The 13,291-nt window shown below is 34.9% G+C and overlaps 1 protein-coding gene across 1 annotated transcript in view; it reads right to left on the bottom strand.

Annotated features, from left to right (window-relative positions):
- The window catches only part of SLC17A6 (solute carrier family 17 member 6), a 36,317-nt gene that overhangs the window by 11,671 nt on the left and 11,355 nt on the right, over nt 1-13,291 (bottom strand). Inside the window, exons 4-6 of the mRNA XM_006907976.1 lie at nt 3,099-3,213; nt 1,751-1,838; nt 1,021-1,107 (exon numbers count right to left, since the gene is read on the bottom strand). Coding sequence (XP_006908038.1) covers nt 1,021-1,107; nt 1,751-1,838; nt 3,099-3,213 — 290 coding nt within the window. The remainder of the gene's footprint in view (nt 1-1,020; nt 1,108-1,750; nt 1,839-3,098; nt 3,214-13,291) is intronic.

Genomic DNA, 13,291 nt, shown 5'->3' with positions numbered 1-13,291 from the left:
AACTTCTTTGAACTATGAACTCTTGAAAATCTAATGAAAGATATGGATTAAAATGTGATAAAAAGATCTATCTGGAAAAAAAATGTACAAATGCATGTATGGCTTATAATTTAGGCATTCATAAATCCAAAACCCATTCACAGCTTTTGACCGAGGGTAAGAGCCTCTCCTATAAAGTATATTTAGTAACATTCTCCAAACATAAGGATTTGCTCTGATGAAAACATTTCAAAATGGAAATGGATCATGGCAAATTTGGAAGCAGCTGAATACTGTTCTGTTCAACTTCATGAATCTTTCAGATTCTCGTGCCCATGTTCAAAAATGGTATTAATCAGTGACAATACCAGTTAGAACCCAGCTCTCTTATATTTCTCCTTTCCTCATTAAAACCGTCTCTTAGAGGGAGATTCTAGGGGTACTTTGAAGTGGTATGCTTTCAGCTTATGGTTAGAAAGTAAACAGAAAGGAAGATTGAACTTAGGGTTACTTGTTATTTTTTATTGCCATTTGAGGCTTCATCTCCTTTAATTCTGGAAAAATAAAGACTAAAATATGTTGCTGCTGTAGGTGACTGATAATATTTTATCACAAAACTGAATTGTTTCACTAGCATTAAAAGCACCATCCAGCTTTCTACCCCTGTTCAGTCATGAGGAAGCACAATCAGGGAAATGAACTAGACAGTAGCAAAGAAGAGGAGTGGGCACAGCCTAGCTCTTTCTCTTAATCAGCTTTGAATTGAGAGCTAATTTCGTTTGTTTTTAAATTCATAATAATCAAGGACAATATTTGTCATATATTACAAAGTTTCCATCAGCAATGTGGTTGTTTTTTTAAATAAGTAACAATGTAAGGAAAATAATAGAGAGAGAACATTTTCCTCAAGCTTCTCAGAATAAAAGGAAAGGATTCTTTACGGAAAAAAAATAAGTGAGTAAACAGAAGTATGTTTAGTGATCCCTTTGTTTTAGCTTATGCACATTTCTTTTAACTCTGTTGTATAGAAATGTAACATACCATAGACATAGAATACTGAAGACCAGCCAGTATACTGTACAAGAATGCCAGCTAAAGGCATTGCAATCACAGCTCCAGCATAGGAACCTAAAGTAGAAGGGAGAATGGGAAAAAGCTAAGTGAATTCAATAAAAAATTTTGACTTTATCTCATGTTCCTTGGTTGGTTCACACAAATACACAGTGGCACACGGGTGCATGTGCACTCACACCCATACACTTCCGAACACACACAAATATCTATACCTACATATTTAGCCAGTAGAGCAGAGGATTGCACAAGTGGATATAACTTACCCAGGACACAACAGACATTTAAAAATAATAAGACTATAATAAAAAATAAAAGACTAGAATAGAAACCATTCATTAATGTCTTTGGAAACCTAGATGAAATGAATGAACTAGAAAAATATAAAATACAAGAAGAACTAGAAGATTTAAGGAGTCCAATAAGAATTAAGGAAATTGAAACGGTGGTCAAAAACTTTTCCTCGCTATCAGGTTGCAGGATACCTGGATGCCCCACGCCTGAGGCCGACGCTGCCAGGGCCGCGGGGTAGGACTCGTCTCTCTTTCAATAAAGTTGTTGGTCTAACTCAAAACGAACAAACAACAAAAAAAACTTTTCCTCACATACACACACATCTAGATGGTTTTACAGCTTTATTAATTTTCAAGTCTTATTCAAGTTGTTCCTCAACTTTTACCCACCAGCACACAGTACTCACCACAAAAGGAGGTGGTCGCCAACCTACTCCTCTCTAGTGGAGGGGCCCATTTGCTCCATATCCCATGGCATGCTGGGTAGGTGACGCCCTGTGATGGGAGAGGACATATATCACTGTTTACGATCCAGGGTCGTTGGGAAATAAGCACATTCCCTTTGATGCTATTTCCTTTGAATGTGCACAGAGGAAGCTGCTTCTTGTGGGCCTTTACTGATTCCCTGAAACTCTATTTTTGAAACTTTCAGCCCAAACCAGGTAAAATATGACCCCTTTTCAGTGACCTGTTCGAATTCTTCCCACCCTTCAAGTCTTCCTCTGATCTCGGTTTTCTTCTAATTAAGGCAAAATAAAAGATCTTCTATTAGTTCATTTGCAATTTGGAACAGTTTGAGATTTTGGAAGGTGTTTTTGTGAGGCATTAAGCTCAGTGATACCCAAATGTAAAGAATTCATAAAAAGGAAGGTAAAGCTCACACTCCCTAAAAGCAGTGTCTAGAACTTAAGACCTTTAAAATACAGTCAGCCCTCTGTAACTCCATGTTCTTCATCCACAGATTCAACCTGCCTCCAACCTCAGGTCTAAGTAATCTGGAGACAATTTAAAGTACACAGGACGATGTGTGTAGATTACATGCAGCAATGCTATTTTTTATAAGGGACTTGAGCACCCTCGGATTTGAGTATCCTCAGAGAGGGGGAATCCTGGAATGAACACCCTTCAGATACTGAAGAACAACTGTCAGTTTGATCCTATAGATTTTTCCTTCTTTTTGGAGATAGGAGGTGGTTTTCAGTGCCTTAATATTTTATCTGTTTTATCTGTTCCCGCCATACTCTATGGAAAAAGAAAAGGCAACAGGCAGTCCCAAGTTTTTAAATGATACTCTTCCAAAAGCAGTAGGTTGATAGAGCAAATCGTTAGAGTTAAGTGCCCAAAGAATATATTCAATAAAATATTTTAGTGAAAAATCAAATCATGATTCAAAGCCAACAGGGACTTTGTATAAAACTGTCATAAGGTATTAATTCAGGGTTATCGCCAGCAAAGGGCAGACTCAAACATTTTTATCGCAATCCATTAACAAAATTGCTTTTTCTTTTTTTTAAGTCATTCACTAAACATTTCTTTAATACTACTCAATTCTAAAGAAGGGGAAGTAATCGGTAATAGTTGTAATTTAGCATCATTTAAAGACACAATATCTAATTGCCTAACTTTTCCAATTTTTTTAACATGATGTAGACATAACCTAATAAGACACATTTATTTGTAAATCAAGACAAAGATCGCCTAATAATTCTTAATAACATGCCAACCTTAAGATGATGTCATCTTACATTTCCATACCTCAACAAGTCCCTGCAATATCCTAACAAAGATGACACACCCATAATGCACTCTGGCTGCTGATGGGATTAGCATATTGAGGGTAGAGGTAAGAAGTATGGCAGCTCCAAAAACCCTGAAAAAGAAAAGGAGTTAATAGAGCTAAATTCTCAGGTCAAGTTAATTACAAGCAATTTTAAAGTAGATTGTTTTTTTCTGAGAGAATAAAATATGTCCTGGACTTCATTGCTAGCCATTGCAAATAGATATTTGAACTATCTTGAAATACTAGATTACTTGAAGCACAAGAAATAAAAGAGGGATCCAATAAATCTGGTTATACTTACTTGTATTTATTTTCTTCATAGATATAATTACAAATAGTAAATATGCAATGAATCATTGTATATTTTTTGATCTCTGTCTCAGCTTACAATATAAGCTGCTTAAGGGCAAGAGCTGGTTTTTAGATACACTGATAGCACAGTGCCTAACACATAGTAGAAACTCATAGAAGAGTTGGTGAAAAAATAATAAATGGTTGAATGGAGTTGTGCCTCACATTATACAATTATTTGCAACTTCCCTGGAATCTGTATATCTATAAAAATTTTATGAATGAAATCATATTTTAAATCTCATGATCAGATCCCACAACACATGTTTTTATAATCAAAACGACTATTACTTAATATATCTGTCTCAGGTCTTTTTTTATTTTTATTTTTTTTTTGCATGTGTGTGGGTAGGGAGATTGTGTTTAAGGCACAACTCTTAGATGTATACATTTACACAACAAGTCAAGAAAGAATTGCTAGAAATGTGGTGCTAACATTTTTATACATCTGCAAGAAAAAATTCCATTTCATCCTTAAAAATATATAATATTCATACTAAGCAAGAAAAACAACCCCATAACTGAGTAACTTTAGAAATATTCTCTTACGCAAAAGTTTTGAGACACACTATCTCTAATGAGCTTAGCTGTGTGTTCTGTGCAAGTTTTCTCAAGTTGTACATTGTGCCTTTGATTCAGTAAAAATTGGTTGTCTCATAGAAGCTCTAAGTCTTCCACGGGATACATTTAAATGTAACTGTGAAAGACTTGAGTTTCTGAAAGGAATCTTGAGCATTATTATTCCGCTACTGAAATTTGAAAAATGACTTTAGAAAGTGGATCATCTCTTTTTCTATGAATCATAGACTGGGTCAAATACTTTTGTTTACTTGATGCAGCCTTCCATCTGCCTGTCCTTAGTGGCTTCTCTCTCCTGAGGTAGTCACTCAGACGGTGAATGTTCTGTTCCATTTTTTTCTCTGTGCTCTTTCCTGAACAGGTATCTTTGGGTTTGTGTCAAAAAATAATTTATTTCTTAAATGTCTGGCACAAAATAGAAACTTTCCAATTCTAGAAATAATGACTTCCATGAAGATGCCACATACCTAGTGGCATTAAATGTCTGCCAAATATGGATTTATTTTTCAGAAAATTAATGCAAAAATTCCATAATGTGTTTTTGTAAAAATAAGAATCCAAAATTGTTATAAAAATTGATTTAAAACATATTTTAATTCTTGATTATTACTTTTAAGTTGAAAGAATTTTCACCTTTCTTAAGATGGCAAACCAAATGTCTTTGCATGCAAACCCCAGAACACCTTGGAAGTTTCCTTTAAGGCTGACAGGAAATAGGAGGGAGTATATGGGGCATGTTTCCTGGACCTAGTGGTAAATGGTTCGTGTTCCCAAAGGCCAGTGAGGTGAATATATCTTTCCACTGCTCTGGGAGTTCGAATGTGGTATCTGTGCAACAGAGAAGGATAAAGGCGGAAAGGGTGAATGACACAGGACTTTTGGTTACATGAGTAGGCTGCCTGGGTACTGGCAATCTTGTGATGACTGTATCTGTATATTCATCCCAATTTGCTTATTATCATCAATAATAATGAGACTGACTGCATAAGGCTTTAAAGATAAAGAGAACCAGAACGACATAAGGCTATAGGATTTTTTAAAGTGTTTATATTAGTTAGCATTCACGCATTCAGCCTTTTGGAAGAATTCTTTCAAACTGTCATCCCTGAACCAGCTGCATTGGAATTGCCCGGAGTTCTTGTTAAAATGCAGATTTCTCACTCTAGACTTTTTGAATCAGAATGTGCTGTGAGTGAAGCCTGGAAATCTGTAGTCCAGGTGAATTTTGCATACTAAGCTATGCAAAAAAACACGGTAAATGTTTTATCAGGGTTTCTCTAACATGTGTGTCTTCTTTTCCAATAATATTTTGAAGGTATGATGCATAAAGTTCATTTTCTATGAATATAACTTTCAATCATTACTTTATCCCTCTTTGAAGGGTTTTAAAATACTGCTATCTCTAGAAACGCTCAAGAGAGATGAATTTTACCCATTTCCTAGCTTGAGTTTTCTCAGCCTCCACACTATTGATATTTTGAGTTATATAATTCTTTCTTGTTGAGATGCTGTCCTGTGCATTGTATGATGTTTAACAATACCCTGGCCTGCACTAGATACCAGTAGCATACACCCCAAAACTGTGACAACCAAAAATGTCTCCAGCAATTCCAAAATGTCTCCTAGGGAACAGAATCACCCACCAGTAGAGCTAAATCAATTATGGACTATTGTTGAGTGCTTAATATAGTTGGCTCTAAATTTAATGAATACTCAACTTGCTACACACTATGCTAACACTTCATATGCCATAAAAATCCACAACCACCTAATAACCTAGTGATATTGGTGTTACTAATATACCCATTTTATACATAAAGAAATACTATGCCTGAGAAAAGTGAAATCACTTGCACAAGTTGTTCACCAGTTCTAAGTAGAGCCCTGTTTCACATCTAGTCTGATTCTAAAGCCAGTGGACTTTACCACTAGGATTTATATCTGATGATGCACATACTCTGTACTTAGTAATGCATTTCAGGATTCTAATTGTAAATTTAAATAATAATTTTCACAAAGCTACTTGAAATCAACCTACTATTTCTGAAATAAAACGTTAATAGATCACTTTCAATGTTTACTTTCTACTCTTGCCCTGAATAGTGTTTGAAATTATCTAATCTTACAACATTTCTAAATGCTTCCAACTTTAAAATTCCTTAATTCCTTTAACAATTCTTTTTTTATTATTATGAGTGGCCATCGCATCATAAAAATGCGTTGACTTTTTTCTAACTGTTTTAAGAGTAAAATCCATTAAAGTTTTCAAAACCTCATCTTCTCTTTAAATTTGGTGTAACTGGTATACAAATCAATATCCAAATAATTGAAATTCTGATTATTAAAATTCTTGCTCAATATGAGAAGGCTTTGCACCTTTTCTTTCTGTACTATACACAGCCCAATTGAAGCAGCCATTTCATTCAGCATTCATTTATGCATTCACACTCCACACTGTTGTGAGACGATATTCAGAGCAGGGTATTGTGTTGAGGAGGAGAGGGGAGCTAAAATTCACAGAACACTCGCTATACTTTTTACACCTACAGTAACTTAATCCACATGACAACTTTCTGAGTTACACTCCCTTCTCATTTTACAAATATGAAAATGCAGACAGAAAGTTCCATAAGAAAAAATCAAGCGGTGGAGCTAAAATTTGAATCCAGGGCTCTCTGACATGAAAATCTGCTCTTTTATCTAAATGATGCTACTTGGCACTCAGAAAAAAGACAAGAATGGCCCTTCGTGTAGTAGGAGAAAGAAAGAAGTAGCCAAGAGACAACTTATGTCAACGCTGTAACAGGACTACAAATGGAAAGCAAAAGAGAAAAAAATCCATTCCAACTGGGGTGGACCAGGAGGCAAGCTCTTCCTTCATAGGAAAACTTTCAAGTTGGGCATTGGAAAATGAATTAACAAAAGAAGGAAGAATTTCCAAAATGAGGAAATGGTCAGCAAAAGTCCAAAAATTGGAAGAGATTAAGTTATAGATCAGAATCTAGGGCTGTATTGAAAATGGCTGGACAGAGTGGTACAGGTGATAGGAATAAGAATGTCAAGAGTGAGATGATGAACAAGAATTGTGTGTGTGTGGTTGTGGGGGCGTGTTGAGGAAATGTAGTTAGGATAAGAGAGAAAGAGCAAAGTCCTTAAGTCCATGACATCTTGGAAATAAAGGAGTTTAGGGTCATAGAGGATAACAGAAGATTAAGCCACTAAGGTGAAGTAAATATGAAACTTACAAGAATTAAAAGGAGAGGGATCTAAAAGGCCAGGGAGACAGAAGGTGATCAGGATTCATTTAAGTTCATGTAAGATAGTGGCGTGAGAGGAACGAGGGGCCAAATTCACTAATGGTAGCAGAGAAAAATAAGTGATGTAATATGGTGCAGAAATTTTTGTAAGACTCTAACTTCGTCACTTAATGAAGATGTGACAGGAAGTTACTAACTTTATAGGCTTCTGATTAGTTGTCTGTAAAAAGGGCCGTGCATGGTCAGAAGCATGGTTTCTAGGGCTAGACTCCCTGGGTTCAAAGCTCATTTCTGTCACTTATTACTGAGGTTATCTTGAGCAGTTTATTTTACTATTTATGCTTCATTTCTCATATACAAATGGGGATATTAACAGAACCTATGAGTTATTACAAGTAAGCACCCAGAAGAATGTCTGGCATATCCTAAGTATCTAAGGGGTGTTAGGACTTATATGAGGATGATATTAATATGTAATGTTTCATAGAACTGCTGTGAAGCTAAATGAAATAATGCACCTAAATGGCTTAGTCTGGTGTCTGGTACATAAAAATAAACACATAAATGTGAGTCAGTCAAGAAGAAATAATAATAGCTTATGGTTATTGAATTGTTAGTGTGCGTCAATCACTGTTGTAGATTCTTGTTTTAAATGAACAGCAATATTAGAAAGCTATTACTGCTATCCTTACATCAAAGACAGAATAACCAAGTCCTAATGAGTTTAAATATCTTGCTAAGGTCACACAGATACAAAGAGGATTCCTATGGTTTATATTTACTCAGTCTGGTTGTACATCCTGATGCTCAAACACCAAGCTCTACTGTATGTTAATAGCAGAAGGACACTAACGGTGACAGCACCAGCAGACGAAATGAAAACTTTGAAAGACAAAAACATTATTGAAAGATGGATGGTCATAGCAGTGGGAAACAGAACAGGACTCAACCCCATCCCTCCTATGTTTTAAAGTAAGTAAATAGAGAGGCTCATTAAGGAAGGGTTTTTGTCTTTTTACGAACGAAGTCTGTTTCAAAAAAAGAATGGAAGAAGTAATAGAACTGAGTATGGAAAGGAAGTTCCAGAATATCAAATAGTTTAGCTCAGTGATTTTCAAGCTTTATCCTATGTGATAATCACCTCAGGGAGCTTGTTCTAACACAGATTGCTAGGCAGCAGAGCTTCTGATTCAGCAGGTTTGTGTGGGATGGAGAATTTGCATTTGTAGCAAGTTTCCAGGTGATGCTGATGTTAATTTTCCTGATTTGGGAATCATAGGTTGACCAGTACTATGCTAGATATTCTCCCTAGACATCACAAAAAGGACAGATCTGAGGCAGAGCAGGCCTACAATGAAAAGAGCTAGACATAGCTGAAATAAGGGGCTTACCTTTTATTACAGAGGGAAGTGGCAAGAGTTGAATGCCACTGAAAGAGACGACGTCATTTATAAAATATAAACTGTGATTAGATCATTTGATCATGATCCAAAATGAAGTTCACTGGCCTGGTTTTAACTGTCTGAACTGACCAAATTGACAGAGCAGCTGCCATATTTTTCTAAAGAACATATAAACAGCATGTAATAATTTTTTTATGATTGCCAGAGGGGAGGGGATTGGGGGCTGGGTGAAAGAGGTGAAGGGATGAAGTACAAAGTAGTAGTTACAAAATAGTCATGGGGATTTAGAATATAGCATAGAGAATATTGTCAATAATATTATATAATGGCTGTATGTAGTTCCAGATGGGTGTTAGAGTAATCGGGAAGATCACTTCATAAATTACATAAATGCCTAACCATTGTATTCTTTACCTGAAACTAATGTAAAATAATAAAAATAAGTAAAAAAAATACACTATGTGAATTCAAATTCCAACTCTAATTTCTTACTAGGTATGTTGTATGTTACTACTCAAATTCTCTAAGCTTCAGTTTCTACACTTGTAAAATGGAGATAATAAATGTTCAAAGGATTGTCATGAAGAAGGTTAAATAAATCAATTACGAAAGGAGACAGTATCTGGTTCACGGTAAAGAGTTTATAAATATCAGCTATCATTACATAGAAATTTCCTAACATTCAATTGAGTTTTCAGAGAATTATTATTCTTTGTTCTTTTCTTCCAGAATATTTTTGCCGTAAGTAATCTATTTCTATATCAATGGAGTCAGAATTGTTCCATGTCATCTTGAAATTCTAGCGCTTAAGTTCATGAAGATGTACAGTGGGAATTCTATCTCCCATTCTGAAAGCACATAGAATTAATCAACATGCATTAACCTCTCAATCTGTGTTTCAATAGTTAATCTAAAATATCACACACGAAATAAAATTTTTTAAAAAATTAACAACCTTCTCTAAACCAATTATACCTGTTTTGGTATCCCCTTACCCTTACCCCCAATATTTCTCTTACACACACACACACACACACACACACACACACACACACACAGCCTCTTTTCAAGCTAATCTCTTGTAGATACTTCTAAAGCCCAGTAGAGCACTTGTATAAGACTTAACCCAAGGTATCATGTGTCTCTCCACCCCCTAAGTTATTTGAGTCTCTTGGAGAATACAGTCCAGGTCTTTATTTCACTTCTTCAAACCCCATGATATAACAGAAGGCTTTTATATAGTATGCTGTTATACTTTTGTATAAAGGCTTTAAAGGGAGGGCATGATAACCTCCTTTTCTGAGGTAGATGTAGGTGATAGCAGAGTTTTCTTCTTTGAACCTTCTTTATTCTGATATCTTATTCAATCAATTGACCATTTATTTGTTCTTGAGCTTTTAATGGGGACAAACTGCTGTTCTGGGTATCCTAACAATCCTAGGAAGCTGAGTTATTCTCATGGAATAACTGTAGGATACCAGCTATGGACTAGAATTTAGAGTACCCCTGTGGATAAATCCTCACTTGAGATAGTTGCTGAGTTCAAGTACATGGCCCAGTCTGGCCTCATCCTTAAGTCTTCCAAACAACACTATAGAATCTCCTGAAACCAACTACCATTACACTTCTGTTCATCACAGCATCCTGGTCAGCCTCGGAAACCATTGTCTCTGAAGCTCTGCTTTCAAAATTAAATTAGATTGTAAAGCTTTAGAGGTAATACATTCTCCTCTTAAGGAATCTCATCACTTATCAATCCTTAATGTCGTTGCATATGTTGTATCATGCTTGACTGTCATCATTTTTGTTTGGCCTGACATAACAAAAACAAACAAACATGATCATTGATTATTGAGTATATTTTTGATATCTCAACAGACAGAAGGAAATCGATTATGTACAAAGAAACATTTGATATTCATGTGAGTTTTATTATCCCTGGCATTGGTCTCAACTTTGACACATATTTGCGTTTCACAGCACTGCTGCCCTGAAAACAATATGCATCATAATAGGTTTTTCAAGTTTATCCTCTTATCAAAAGACTTGTCTAAAAAAGTAAAATCATGCAAATAAATAAATCTTTTAATTATTCCACAGCCCTAAGTAACATAGTGTTTTTTTTAAAGAGGCTGTAAAATAGTTTTGGTTTTTTTGTTTTGATTTTTTTTTTTTTAGAACATGCACAGTAAAGCTATTCAACTGGAGAAACCTGTTTAGTAAGGAAGCACATCATTTGAAGTCAGACACACAGGAGTTCAGACCCCCTACTCTTCCTTTACCAGCTAGTAGTCTTTGGGAAAACAACTGTGCTATTCTGCGTTCAGTTCTCTCATCAATAAAATGGATGTAAGAACGTCTGCCTTATAGAGTCACTATGAGGAAGAAAGATGGTGTATATTATGTATATTTTATTATTCTAATCAATTCTAATTTCATATGCCTCCTAAAATGGAGAACTAAGGCAATTATTAAGACAATTCATAATTTATATCTTCCCTATTCCCACCCCCAATGAAAATGTACTGTTTAGGGAGAGGTAGAAATTTTATCCCTGAATGATCTACTTCACATTGATTAAATAAGCTCTTCTGATATTCACTTACCCCTGTCCACTTTGCATGGTTAGAGTAGCTCTTCTGTGTTTCCACTCTGTCGAGCTAGCTTTCTATTTTTCTCCATTTTAATCTAACAGCAACACTTCTAGACTCTTTTTAACCACAGGAAAGGAGAAGGCATCCTCTCCTCCATCACATAAATTAAGTAATCAGGTTACTGCATGACTGCAGTAGGCATAAAGGGAACATTTGAATGGTTTTTTAGGTTCGTTTTTACAATCTTTTTGTTTCTTGAAATCTTACTGTGGATTTTTTCAGGTGTATTTTTAGTGTTTGTCTAGGCTTAATGTTAGATTTCATAATATCAAATAATTATGTCATTTATCTGAGACCATTTTAATAAATTGGTAACTATAGAATAGAAAATTAATTCTCTATTCAATACAACTAAACAATTACATATTTGTAAAAATCTGACTTCTGATTTCTAGTCTGGGTTTCAGTTTTGTTTTGTTTTCTTGCTTTATAATCAGTTTGAATTAAAAAACTCACTCAAGTTCTGATTGCTACTTCTTCCAAGTAAACGTAAATAGTGTAAGGGAAAATAAAGAAATATACTTTACATATAAAAAAAGATTTTTAGAAAGAAATAAATTTTCTCAAATAAACATTTGTCCATTTTTATTTTCTAAATTGTAAATCTCAGTTCTCTATAATGTCAAGAAGTATTTGTATCGATATATTTATATCACTACTATGTATAAAAACAAACCATAAATGAAAATTCTAGCAAATTACACATTTTCTCAGCAATGAACTAAACTAAAATAGTTATTGCTAAACAAATAATCAAATCATATAGTTGTGAATTAGGTAGATATTGCCAAACTTGAAGTTCCAAATAGCAAGTTGGTTCTCAGCTAGAATGATATTTTATTTTGCTTAAAGTTCTTCTCCTTATAATTGGTAGATAAAGTGCTATCTGAAAAGTCTACTCCTGGTGTGAATTTAAGTCAGGGATGAGTCATCAGCAATTGAGCTGAGGAAAAAAAAGAAACACAAAAAAATGTGCAGACTAAATGTGAAAAATCTTAACTTTTCTATGCCTAAAGAACAGGGTTAGAAATTGATGGGTGCTCTCAATTTTTCAAAGAGCATCATTATGACTTCTGTGAAATAAGGGCCATTTACTTATTAAGATTGCTTTTCAAATGATAAACCACTTGAAAGCTACTTAAAATTATTGCTTTTTAATGATTTCCTCAGAAAATGACATACTAAAATGAATTTGATTTCTTTATTTTCAAATTGAAACCTAATTTTGACTTGCTTTTTCTCTGCTTATTACACACACACACACACACACACTTCTTTCCTCTCCTTTGTCTTACAGTATGAAATAATTATATTTTCTTACATATAATCACTTTAAAAACACTCTATGTGTGTAAATTGTCTGTATGTGGTGCAGGAGGCTCTATATTAATAAACAGATTGCTAAAATTGAGAGTCATATAGTATCCTTAACAAGGAAATGTTTGGAAAAACAAATGTTGTTGTTGAAAACCTGTACCACATTCTTGCCTGATGATTAACATTCATTGTGGCCCAGGGCGAGTTAGCTGTAAAATTCCCAATCATTTCTTTTTTCTATGACCCATAGCCACATGCCTCTCGCATATCAAGCCCACTCCACAAGGATTTGTCCAGAAGAGGCAACAGAAACACTGGTGACTTGTCACTTTTACAGCTTATATCCATTTTCCCTGAATCAATCAATCAATTTCCATTTGGGCAGTGGGTTGTCACTTAACAAGAAACTAGTGTTCCTCTCTCCAGGTGTGGCACTAATCCTCTCCTAGAGGGTGTGCAGGAATAGACTGATTCAGGCTGCTTAATCTATTTAATCTAATCAAATCAGAGCTCCATACCTTCTTTTGTCACATCTGATGCCCCTACTCCCATATTAAAAGAAAGAAAGAAAGAAAAAGAAAGAAAGAAAGAAAGAAAGAAAGAAAGA

The sequence above is a fragment of the Pteropus alecto genome, unplaced genomic scaffold, assembly GCF_000325575.1.
Source record: "Pteropus alecto unplaced genomic scaffold, ASM32557v1 scaffold71, whole genome shotgun sequence".
Classification (NCBI taxonomy): Eukaryota; Metazoa; Chordata; class Mammalia; order Chiroptera; family Pteropodidae; genus Pteropus; species Pteropus alecto.
This window is presented reverse-complemented; position numbering and strand designations above follow the sequence as displayed.